This window comes from Vitis riparia, chromosome 8, assembly GCF_004353265.1.
Source record: "Vitis riparia cultivar Riparia Gloire de Montpellier isolate 1030 chromosome 8, EGFV_Vit.rip_1.0, whole genome shotgun sequence".
NCBI lineage: Eukaryota > Viridiplantae > Streptophyta > Magnoliopsida > Vitales > Vitaceae > Vitis > Vitis riparia.
In genome coordinates, this window is record NC_048438.1 from 33,607 (window position 1) to 46,285 (window position 12,679).

The window sequence follows — 12,679 nt, forward strand, 5'->3', positions numbered from 1 at the left end:
AGCTCATTTTCAGGGGGTCATACAAGTTGTATTGGCTAGGCTGGTTTTTTATCACTCTCCGATTCTTCTTGATGGGAGAGGGATGAGGAGAGGGCCCACACCCTTTAGGTTTGAGAATATGTGGTTGAAGGAGGAGGGCTTTAAAAAGGTGTTGAGAAAGTGGTGGGAGGGGATTCAAGTTAGTGGATCAACCAATTTCATTTTGATTGAAAAATTGAAGGCGTTAAAACCGATTGTGAAAAGTTGGAATAAAGAGGTTTTTGGGTAGATTGATTCTAAGAAGCAGAATGCATGGAATCTAATGGATTATTGGGATAAGGAAGAGAGGATTCGCTCTTTGTCATTGGAAGAAGAAGAGGCTAGGAAGGAGGCAAAGGAGACGTATAAGAAGTGGGTTCTTTTAGAAGAAGTGTCTTGGAGACAAAAGTCTAGGGAAATTTGGCTAAAGGAGGGAGATAGAAACACTAGGTTTTTTCATCAGATGGCTAATGCTCATAGAAGAAGGAATCAACTTACTAGAGTAAAAGCGAATGAGATGTGGTTAACTGAGGAAAGTGAAATCAAAGAGGAGGTAAGCAGAGCTTTCCAAGGGCTGTTGGCAGATCCTGGTGACTGGAAGCCCGGTATAGATGGTTTAAATTTTGAGAGGCTGGAAGAGATGGGTGTGGAGGGGATGGAGAAGCCTTTCTTGGATGAAGAGGTTTTTAGAGCTATGTTAGGGCCGTCAGGCTGTTGCGGAGAGAAAACGCCAAACCATGATGGTTTCTCAATGACATTCTGACAGTTTTCTTGGGATTTTGTGAAGGATGAGGTAATAAATTTTTTCAGACAGTTCCATGAGACTAGGAGATTTGTTAGAAGTCTGAATGGAACCTTTTTAGTGTTGACCTAAGAAAGGGGGGCTAAGGACTTGAAGGATTTTAGGCTAATTAGCTTGGTGGAGGGCTGTACAAATGGTTAGCTAAGGTGTTCGCTAATAGATCGAAAGAAGTGTTAGCCAAGGTGATCTCAATGTCTCAAAATGCTTTTGTGGAGGGATGACAGATTATGGACGCAGTGCTAATTGCTAATGAGGCAATAGATTCCATTTTGAAAAGTAATAGATGGACAATTCTTCGCAAATTAGACATTGAGAAAGCCTATGATCATGTGGACTGGTCGTTTCTATTAGCGGTGTTGGAGAATATGGGGTTTGGGGAAAAGTGGTGTAGTTAGATAAAGTTGTGTTTATCCACTGTTAGATTTTCAGTCTTGGTGAATGGAAGCCCTGCTGGTTTTTTTCCATAGCTCAAGGGGTATAAGGCAAGGAGACCCCCTCTTGCCTTATTTATTCATAGTTGTGATGGAGGCTTTCAGTTGTTTGCTAAAAAGAGCAGTTGCTGGAGATTATTTGATGCCTTGTTTGGTTCGAGGAAGAAGGGGTGAAGGGGTCTAAATCTCACATTTATTGTTTACTGATGACACGTTGATTTTTTGTGAGGCTAAAGAGGAGCAGTTGACATATTTGTGTTGGTCGTTAATGTGGTTTGAGGCATTATCAGGGTTAAAAGCGAATATGGAAAAAAATGATGATTCCAATTGATAGAGTTGAGAATGTGGAAGAGTTGGCTGATGAGTTCGGTTATAAAGTGGGAATTTTGCCCTCCACCTAATAAGGAATGCCTTTGGGTGCTCCTTTTAAATTTGTTGGTGCTTGGGATGGAATAGAGAAAAGATTCCGAAAGAGATTGACTATGTGGAAGTGGTAGTGCATCTCAAAAGAGGGGATGATTACTTTAATTCGAAGTACTTTGTCCAATCCACCGATCTATTTTATGTCAATTTTCCAGTTGCCTAGGGCGGCTAGGATGAGATTGGAATAGATACAAATGGATTTTCTATGGGGTGGTGGGACTCTTGAGCAAAAACCGCACTTAGTTAGGTGGGCAATTGTGTGTGAAGACAAAAGTAAATGAGGGTTGGGGGTTAAGAACCTTGGTCCTTTCAATAGGGCTCTCCTTGGTAAGTAGGTTTGGCGCTTTGCAAACGAAAAAAATGCACTTTGAAACCAAGTGATTAAAAGGAAATATGGGGAGGAAAGAGGAGGGTGGAGTTCTTGTGAGGCTAGGGAGGCCTATGGAGTTGGGCTCTAGAAAGCTATTAATAAGATGGGACAACTAGTAGCCTTTTTTTTTTGGCTTTGAGGTGGGGGATGGTAAGAATGTGAGTTTTTGGAAAGATAAGTGGTGTGGAACCACCCATTTTTACAAGGTTTTCCCTTCATTATTTGCTATAGCAACGTCTAAAGAGGCTTAGGTAAATGAAGTATGGACAATTGAGGGGAAAAGGGGGGAAGTTTGGACTCCTAGTTTCAATAGGCCTTTTAATGATTGGGAGATGGAAAAAGTGGGAAGATTACTTTGTTGCTTGAATGGGAAGATGGTTAGGGCGGATGAGGAGGATAGGGTGAGGTGGATGGAATCAAAGGATGGGGGTTTTCAGTAAAATCTTTGTATAAGGCTTTGCAACCGGTGTCTCTTGCTTCTTTTCCTTCGAAGATTATTTGGAATTCTTGTGTGCAGCCCAAGATAAGTTTCTTTGCGTGGGAGGTTTCGTGGGGAAGAGTTCTAACCTTGGACCGTTTACAAAAAAAGGGTTGGGCTTTAGCAAATAGATGATTTCTGTGCCAAACAAGTGGGGAGTCAATTGACCACCTCCTCCTTCATTGTGAAAGAACAAGGGAGGTGTGGACGTTACTCCTCTTTTTTTTTTTTTTTTTGGAGTTTCTAGGGTCTTTCCTTTTTGGGTAAAGGAAACCTTTTTAGGTTGGAGGGGCTCTTTTGTGGGCAAGAAGAGGAAGGTGGCGTGGCAACTGGAACTATATGCTTGTTTTGGGTCATTTGGAAGGCTAGGAATTCAATTGCTTTTGAGAACAGTGTGCTGTCCATTTAAAAGATGAAAGTTTCTTTTGTATATTTACTTTGGTTGGAAACCAAATTGTGGATAAAAGATGGTCCTTCGACCTTAATAGATTTTATAGAATAGGTGTGCTTGCATTAAGGGAGAGGGTTTTTTGTGTTTTCATTGTTGGATTGGGTCCTTTTGTAAGGGGGTGAGGCTATCTATACTGTAACTTTGTGAGTCGCTTCTTTAACACCTCTTTGCTATACATTTTTTTGCTTATTCATAAAAAAAAAAAAAAAAAAAAAAAAGATTACCCAAAAAGGCCAAAGGAAAGAAAGAGAATATACAGAGATATACCATCTCAAGAATGGCCAGCTGCCGCAAATTTGTTTTAATCATTCCATGAAGTTCTCAAGAAACCGAGTAACCATGTATTTCTATGATTTATTCAATTAGCTTAACACTCTTTTCTGACAGCACTGCGGTCAATCCTCAGGAGAATCATTTTGAAGGTGGGGAGCAAAAACTGTCAAAACTTCTCTGTAAACAGGCTTCTTGAAATCCACAGCCTGTACAAAAAGTGGAAGAAAAATATGAAAATATTGATAATTTTAATACTAGTATGGAATGATGGTGTTAAGTTCTACCCACAAGCTCAACTACTTGATCCGGTGACATCCATGACCACTCGCCAAACTCAGCTTTTGCAGTCTCATCACCCAAGAGATTGATTTCCTCTTCCTTTCCAGTGAATTTAAGAAGAAACCTGCATAAGTTCCCATGAAGAAAATTTTAGTGACATGAATGAGTGCAGATCAGAGAGAGACGCACACAAAGCACTATTGGTCGACCATAAGTGAGAACCAAAATGAAGTCAGGCTGGGATATGATTATTAGTTCCGATTATCAATTCAATCAGAGATCATATATGCAAGTTCAACTCAAAAATGAGGTTGGGTCGGGATGTGATTGATAGTTCTAAGTACCAATTCAACTGGAGAAGATATGTGGGAGTAAATTTGCCATTCAAACCTAGCCTAGCCCACAGATTCCCCCTCCCCTGCTGTTGATATCTTCCCTATGGAGACACAACAGATTCCATTACACTACTAGAGCTGGTGGGTGTGTGTATAAATAAAAGTATAGAACCACCAGTGCATTGCAACATGAGACTATATTATCCCAATTCAAACAAAGTGGAAATAGACCCTTCACTTGTATAGACTCTTGGATTAAAACCTTAAGAACTGTGCACTTGTGTAATAAAAGTGTATGACTATTAGTGCATCACAACTTGTAAAATAACTTATATTAAAACTTAAAACTTAAAAATGACTTTAGTAAATCAAATCAATGACTTCATATAATTTAATAACTTAACCACTTTTAAGTCATTAAATATTAAGTTTTACCAAACGACCTCTCAGAGAAACACCCGATTCCAAAAGTAAATAACACATCTAATGCACTCACCACTTCTGTACTTGACCTTTCCAGTCTGATCCCCATTGAATTTTAAGTCTTTCTCTGACTTGTGGCGGGAAATCATATGTCACCCAGTAGGGTACCTGCATAAGAAACAAGAGCCACAATTTATTTTGGCAAGGGAAGCAAAATGGGAAAATAATCTGGCCTAAGCTTTCTGCTGAAAGAGGTATTTCATTGCAACATACTTCTAATTAGGTAATCTTAGTTAGGGTAAAAAGCTTGACATAGAGTAGGAAACACAGGAATTGAAGACATTTTAGCTCTAAGATTAAATAGAGTGACAAAGAAATTTAACAAAAGACCAAAAAAAAATCTACCCAAATTCATTATAGTGCAAAACTAAAAATTGCACATCCAAACCTCTGCAAGAACCTCTGCTGAAGCAACTCCTGTCTCTTCCCTTAATTCCCTCATGGCAGCATTTCTCGGATCTTCACCCTCATCAATACCACCCTGTTCAACAATCATATTAAATACTTTTCAAACTGATACAAAAGAAACATAATCTTTCAACAAGGGGAATATCATGTTGTATAAGATTTCACGAACAGCAGAAGACAACTGTGGGTGGTAGCAAACTTTATATTATCACTTCTAAAATAATTACCATAGCTGCATACTGTCTATCATTAGCTTTTTCAGTGACAAAAATCACAATGCTTTTGTCAACAAATGCCACCCCTTCCCTAAGCATGAAAAAGGAAAAATCACCATAATTTTGCTCCCTTTAATATATGCATCACACAAACAACATGCAAAAATATTTCAAAATTATCAGGAAAAAAAAAAAAAAATCTTAATTGGAGTTTCATTTCTTTAAACAATAGATCTAACTGATAGTGGTAAACTGAAACAAACCAAGCAAAGGTTGAGATCTGGCGTCAATCAAGTTGGTCCAAATTCTCAGATTAAAAACTTGTTTAGAACACAGATTGAAAATGGCACCCAACCCATGCATGGGAAAACTACTCCTTGTATTTTTGCACAAGATACAAGAAGGAAGGCAAACTCAATTCTAAACACGTCTGCTGTTAAGAACAACGAATTTCTAATACTAGCATCAATTAGCAAAAAAGAGAAGATTGAAGGAAAGGGTCTCATAATCACAAATAAGCCATTTCTTTCTCATTCCAAAAAAGCAAAAATAAACTTTATGAAGCAAATAATGTTAATAAAAAAGGTCCTCAGACCTTCACAATACAAAGGAGTTAATTACAAGGCATAGGCATAAGACTGAGAGCACTCAGCTTGCATTTAGTTCATGTCAAGCTGTCCAGAGTTGTAAAATAATTTGGTAATGCCAACATTTTTTAAAAAGCCTTCATGAAGTTTTCCTGGTGGCCTCTGATAAGCCACCTATACTAGATGGTTTCAGAGTGTACTGGACAGTCTCGAGATTCTGGACTAGTCCATGCACATACAACCAAGAGCCTGTAGTAAGGGTTCATTAGAGTCCTCCAACTTGTATGAAAAATGAGGCCTACTCCCCTAAATGATGTATTGGTGGTAGCAGTCGATAGGATTTGCATGAAGAAACTCCTGCCTGTTTCTTGGAGCATTATATACAGGAATTAATGGGTCATTTTTGGAAAATTGCATCTTTCTCACTAAACATTCTATCCTTTTACTAACTAATTTTATCATCAGAGATTTCATGGTGACATCAATACTAAGGTCTAATGATCCAAACATTGGTTCCAATCCCAAGAGGGGCCAATTCCAGACCCTATATTTACAAACTAATGTCAAAACACAAATCCAAATTTAAACTTGCCAGTCATAACATATTATAGAAACCATTATTGTCATCCAAAGCATCATATCCCAAGTAATTCAGTACAAGTTCTCACTATAATCCCACAAGTTCACATTAGAACACCTACATAGTGTTGATTAATTGTCAATGATACAAAAGAAAACACAAGGAGGTGCTTTTCAATTTTTTCCCTTCTCCCCATTTAGAAAATAAACATAACAAAAGTGTGGGCATCAATTATAGAAAAAAAATTGTATGGAGTCAGTTCTCTTCAAGCTACAAATTTCACCCAAAAGCTTAAAAAATGAGAAGAGGGGGAAGCAGGTTTGCTATGGAATCCAAGTTCTTTGAAATCTCAATAGAGGAGGTTGGAGAGAAGCTTTTAGGAAAAATCCTTGAGAAAAGCGAAGGTTTTTCTTCGTGGATTAAGTTTGGGGAGCTGAGTTTGTGTTGTTTGTTGAGAGGAGTGGAAACTTGTTGCAGGGATGAAGTTGGGAGGTGGTGCAACAAAGCTTGGGTGGAAAGTGGTTGAAAGTTTAGTTTGGAGTAACAAGCAAACAATGCAGGAAGGTTTATTCTCTGTGGTTTTGTGGAAGCTAAGAGATTTTCTTTTTGTTTTCTTGAATAAGGAGGGCTACCCGAGGGGATGGTCTATTTTGGTTGAGAAACTTTGCCAACTAGGTGTGGTTCCCTCCTTTGAAGTGGGGTTGTCTCCAGGTACAGACAACTCAAGGTGAGTGGAATTAGGGGGCATGTCAAAGGAGGTAATGAAAGGATCATATGCTGATGTTGTTAGGAAAGCTCATGGTTGGGTGGGTGAAGCAGTCTGGATCTAGGCTAGGTCTAAGGAGGTGCAATGTAGAAAGGAACATTTGAAGTGATGTTTGGTTGGGAGTTGGGGTGATGGTTTTGAGCCAAGTCCAGAGTTAGGCTTGCTGAATAGTTGGGTGGCCGTTAACTAGTCTTTGAGGGGGGCAGTCAAAACTTCCTTCTTAGGGAGAGCCTTGGTCTTATTTGACTCTAAGGAGAGCTCTGATGCTGAGAGGGTAACGGGCTTAATAAGCTTTAAGGATAAGGTGCTACAAATGCATTGGTAGTCTCTAGAGGTAGGATGTTTCCGGAAAGAAGTGCACAATAAAGAAGTATGGGTGAGAGTGGTTGGTCTCCCTCTACGCCTTTGGTGCCAAGAGATTTTTAGGAAGATTATAGATGGTTGTGGTGGCTTTGTTGCAATAGATGAGGAAATTGCTCGTCTTCGTCACTTGTAGTGGGTTGGGGTGTTGGTGTATTCAAATGGGAGTGTAACATTGGGGTCAATGCAGGTGGTGGAGGATGGTGTTGTTTGTGCTATTTAGTTATGGTGGGAAGTCCCACCTTGGCCCCTTTTGTGGAGCCAAAGGGCGTGTCCAAGGGCTTGAAGGTTAGAATTGAGGGTTGGGCTCATGCACAACCTAGTGAGGGCATGAGGAGGTAGGGTCTATTGATGCAAAAAGTGATTTAGCGTGTGTTGTCTTCTAATTGCCTGGGAAGGGCGATAGGTATGGAGGTGGCTATAACTTTTGAAAAAGTGATGGTAGAGGGGTTAGGGGGCACTAATGATAGGGGGAGTTCTTTAGGTTTTGGTGGGTACTGTTTGGACAGGGTGAGCCTTAAGGCTCCTCTTGTAGGGGTTGATAGTGGAAGGACGAGTTTGGGCCTTAACACTATGATTGGAGCCCATTTTCCCTTGGGTAGCAACAATGTGGAGGCCTAGTCTGGTGGAGGCCCAATGGATGTGTTTTTAGAGAATGGGTTGCTTGATGTGGGTCGGGTATGTTTGGGCCAAGAAGCTTCGATCATGGAGGGCTTTTTAAAGGGAGAGAGGGTCCCTTGGATATCCATGTTGCAAATGGTGGTTCTGATGAAGGTGGAAGGTTGGGATTGTTCTCAAACCCGACTTTTTCGTCGCCCACTCTTTGTCTTTTGCTTATTGATGAAGCCCTTGTGAAGGAAGTGATAAGATTTTTAGCGAAAGGAGATGTAAATTTTCGACTCCAATTTGTCTGAGCGGGAATGGGTCTTCTTCTTTGGCTTCTTCCTTGTCCAATGACAAGGGTTTTTCTTCAGGGAGGACTGAAAGCTTGGTTCCATGGAGAGAGTAGGATGTGGATCTCTTAAAATAAGGCAAGGGTGATGTTTACAAGTCTTTGCGTATGATTTTTGGCGAGGGCTTGGTTGTGAAAGCCCTAAAGAATCAATCCAAGGATACCAAGACTGCGAACTTAGAAGCGTGCAATGAGGAGGGGGATTTAGATTTTGGGAGCCCTAGTAAGGGCCCCTTGGAAGCAAAGAGTCTCTCTGATCTATCCTTTTAGAAATTTTCTTTTAGCAATTTTTTGGGATTGCTAGTGGACGAGCATGAGAAGGAAATTGCATCCTTACTAAGAAAGATGGAATACAAAATGGGGTGTAGAGTTTCAGCTACGAAGAAAAGGCCCTCCTCCACGTCCTGCTTGGTTAGGGAGCTTCGTAATTTGGAATGCTTGGTCAAATAATGCAATTCAATATACTTGGATTCTTAAACTTAGAGGTTCTTACTTTTTTTTGTGTGTACCTTTTGGAGGATCTCTCATTCTTCTTTGTACTTATTTTACTTACCTCAATATACTATACCGTTGTTTCTCATCAAATAAATAAATACTACAATTCAAACAAAAGAGAGAGCAGTCGGAGTAGTAGGTGGGAATTGGTTTGAAAGTGACTTTATAGGCTGTGTTTTTTGGGTAAGGAAGTGTGATTGTGGCAATAGTGGGGTGTTTTAGGTTAGTCTCACCCGAGAGTTTGTTAATTATGGTTTCTTTGTGGTTCTAGACTCTAGGGTGAAGTCTCTCGTTTTGGGTGTTGGTTTGTTGTCTCTCTTTCTCTTTGCTTGTTTTTAATTGCTAATTGTATACTCTTTGTGTAATTTGTATACCTTTTTTGTGCACTTTAAATATATTTGCTTTGTTTACCTATCAACAAACTAGCAGTTAAGTGGAGGCTTCTAATTTTTCCCTCATATCCAAAATGAAAAATCAAACATACTTAACTTCATTCCTTTTCTTTCTTTTTCCTCTATTTCCCAACAACCAAACACAAAGAGTTCCATAACCAAGACAAAACCTAGTTGAGAATTAAAATACCAAAGAAACCCAAGTCACATCAACTAAAATTACTCCAAATCACCTGCGGCATTTGCCATGCATCAGGTATATCAAGCCTTGAAGCAGCAAATATCTGCAAAATCAAACCAAATAAGCAATAAATTTCACATACATATACATACATGTACAAAGAGCTTTAGCAAGAGATAAACCTTCTTAGAAGGATTGATTAGACAAACACCAACATTTCTTCTATAGCCTTCAGGTGGGGATTCCATGGATGAAGATGATGAGACTGCGGTGTGAGACCTCTTACACAAGAGTGGCTGATTAGTGAACTTTTGGAATTTACAAGGGTAATTCCAGGAAATTAGAGTAGGATTTGCAACAACCTGCAAACGTTGGTGTGAAAATGGTGAAGTACAGAAGAGGAATCGTTGGCACAATGTCATTCCACCCATTACTCTGTAAATCTTGTTCAAAGGGCTTAGACCGTTTTCCCGTACTTACTAGTGAGAGAGAATATAAGTTGGGGGTTTTTCCTTGTACTCTTGTGGTCTGTGTTGCTTGTTCCCTATCTAATCTCGTGAGGCTTGAAAAGGGTTGGCTTAGAGGGCTTCTAAGCTCCTCATATTGCGAAAAACATGTGCCAAAATGTTGGTGGTGTGACAGTAGTCTCTTCTGAAATTAGGGTTCTCATCCTCATCTCCATCTCACCTGAACACTGTACTCATTATGAAGTCACACCCTTCAATGTATTATCCCTATGTTTAACAGCTTCAAAGAGCAATCACAAGCAAAAAGGGACTGCATTCTATAACTTGATTCAGATGGAAGATGCATAGAAGAAGACAGAACACCACAATCCAATGTATACTTGTTAGAATTAATGTTTATTTGGTTACAACAAGAAGCAACATCATTAAAAACTAACTCAAAGACTAAAACACAAAACCATAATCTTATGTCTGTCAAAAGATTAATCAATTTTTTCATCAAGGAAAAAATTTACCTTGTGAACCTCCAACAACCTTGTAAAACAATTTTCAAAACCATTAAAATTAAAGGCAAACTCATGACAACATAAAGATATTCTCACATTGGAGTCTAGAGCTTCAAAGATTGAGAGAGGAGTTTATAAATTACCATTTCCAAAAATTATAAAACAATGAAACTAAGTTTTAAAAGGAAAAGTATAATTAAAATTCAGTTGTTAAAGAGGGCAAAATAACAACTCCAACACATGATTTTTTAAGATATTTTAACCAAGCCCACCAGGTCTAATCAAAATTTGAAACAAAATACACTTTTTCATATATTCTCACATGATTTTTGTATACGTCTTGCATACCTAGGTGTGTAGCATCCTTGCTTGATATTTATGAAATTCACCTTTAAACTTATCAATATATAATTATGCAAGGTAATGTTCCTAAAATTCTAGCGTGTGCTGTTCTGCAAAATGAAATCCTAGAATTCAAAACTACCAGTAATAGCAATGGTCAAATTTTCCAGCAATAGCAATAGCAATAGCATTGACAAGTTAAAAACATTCAAAGAGAAACCCAATAGAGCAATAAAAGGAAACAACATTTTCATTCCTATGTTGTATATTTTGCTTCCAATAAATTTAATTAGTTAATTAATTAATTAAGTTTTCAATAGATAAATAATAAAAATAAAAACCACCCAAACAGTCAGTTTGAGTTTTATGTAAAATGGCATTTTTCTGTATTCCCAAATTCTTAGTGGTAGAAAATTTTAAAATTCAAAATTTTAATTATTTTTTCATATTTTCTCAGAATCTAAATTAAAATCATTTTTATACAAGAAAACATTCCCAAATGGAAAAGATGGTCAATCTAACAGAAATTTCAGTCTTAGCTCTAATCCAAACTTGCAATAGTACCACGCTGTTCAAAGAGAAACCATATATTTAAAAAATTCCAGCAATAGCATTTCCAAGTTATATAAATTATAAAGCACTCAAAATGAAATCCGACCCTCTGTTTGGTTACCAAGGAAATGAAGAAAAATAAAAGAAAATCACATTTTGCTGCCAAATTTTTTACCGATAGTCGGTTTTGAAGGTTGAATCTACCCAACGTGTAGATATGAGGCCCCTTGCCTTCGCAGTGCCTGCCCTAAAACCAATTGTTACGTAGCCATTGGGTAGAGTTAAAAACCGGCTATCAACGGGAGGGTGCCCAAGTGCTTATAAGCCCAACTACTAAACTTCAAATTGGCAACGTGGGACTCAATTGGGTCGTTACAGTAAGCCAAAGAGACATACGAGTTTTAAGTAAAGTAGAATTTCCTGTATTCTTGAGCCTAGATGGTGAAAATTTTATGATTCAAATTTTCTTTCATTTTCTCATTATTTTCTCAGCACCCAAATGATTATACCTAACCTGGATATAATTTGATTGAATTTGGAATAGAGATTGCTGTAGTACCTTGAACTGAGAGATGAATCTAAATGCAGCGTTTGGAGACTGAATGATCGAATGCTTTTGTGTGGATGGCAATCGGGCCTCTTATCCTACTGGCAGGAAAACCCTAAAGCGAACGGTACACCCTAAATTTAGCATCAGTCGGTGATGATGGGCTGAGCCTGGGCCAGCCCAAGTTTTTACTATCGGGCTGCGAGCGGGCTTATTTCTAACCCTGGAAAAAAAAAACATTAAAAATATTGAAGTGTCTCTCGAAATAGACCCGGGGAAAAAAAAACATTGAAAATTAAAACTTACCCAGAGAAGCACAAAGTCGAGATCTAAACCAGCAGTGGCAACAGCTCTGCGAGGCGGGGGATCGCCGTCGACCCATCACCCACTAGTGGTAAGATGTCCTCCATTTTCTTTTGCAGATTCTAGTCCTCCACTTGTCCTAAAAACTCCTGGCAATTCTTTCTCGACATAATGTGGAAATCCTTCCATTTACTTGTTTGGGAAAACATTGAATTGCAAGTCCAAATCCTGATCCAACTCCATGTCCGAACAACCTGTTGGATTTCAAATTATTCTGGTCAGAAAGGAAGCAATGGCTTCTTGGGAAGTCAATCAAAACTCATTTTGTCATGGAAACCTAACCAAATAACTAAGCCCCAAGACTTTTTTTCCGGGATTTTAGTCCATGCAATATGAAATGGGAGTCTAAATTGATTTGGTTTTTCTAGAAATCATTTATAAAGTGCTCTCTCTCTTCTTTTTAAGTTGATAGAATCCATTATGCTACTTTCTTATGATCCATATCTTGTTATAAACATCTTTAGGAAACAGGAAAGAGATGCTGCGTTTAAGAACTTTTCGTCCGACAAATGATAAAATTGTTAAGATTCAGCTTCATCCGACTCACCCATGGCTCGTTACAGCAGATGCATCCGATCATGTTTCTGTTTGGAATTGGGAACATCGCCAGGTTTTCTTTCCTT

The 12,679-nt window shown here is 38.6% G+C and overlaps 2 protein-coding genes across 6 annotated transcripts in view; one reads left to right on the forward strand and one right to left on the reverse strand.

Moving 5' to 3' along the window:
• Positions 1 to 3,212: 3,212 nt before the first annotated feature.
• LOC117920140 (nudix hydrolase 26, chloroplastic) lies at positions 3,213 to 11,812 on the reverse strand. Of its 4 annotated transcripts, none has more exons than XM_034837501.1 (7): positions 11,706 to 11,812; positions 9,462 to 9,973; positions 9,332 to 9,382; positions 4,732 to 4,824; positions 4,357 to 4,451; positions 3,535 to 3,649; positions 3,213 to 3,452 (listed from the first exon to the last, which is right to left on the reverse strand). In XM_034837501.1, exons 2-7 carry the CDS (start codon positions 9,708 to 9,710, stop codon positions 3,369 to 3,371), a joined length of 687 nt encoding a protein of 228 aa, XP_034693392.1. In that variant the 5' UTR covers positions 9,711 to 9,973; positions 11,706 to 11,812; the 3' UTR covers positions 3,213 to 3,368. The 4 variants fall into 4 exon arrangements, with proteins under 4 accessions (XP_034693392.1, XP_034693393.1, XP_034693395.1 ...); XM_034837502.1 differs by having other exon boundaries at positions 9,462 to 9,966; positions 11,706 to 11,809; XM_034837504.1 differs by having other exon boundaries at positions 9,462 to 9,641; positions 11,706 to 11,786.
• Positions 11,813 to 11,974: 162 nt separating this feature from the next.
• The window catches only part of LOC117920139, a 62,049-nt gene continuing 61,344 nt past the window's right edge, over positions 11,975 to 12,679 (forward strand). For both annotated transcript variants that reach the window (XR_004652209.1, XM_034837500.1), the window contains exons 1-2: positions 11,975 to 12,087; positions 12,521 to 12,666. Coding sequence is in view for 1 of the 2 variants with exons in the window: in XM_034837500.1 (XP_034693391.1) it covers positions 12,535 to 12,666 (132 nt within the window). In the remaining variant the exon portion in view is untranslated. The remainder of the gene's footprint in view (positions 12,088 to 12,520; positions 12,667 to 12,679) is intronic.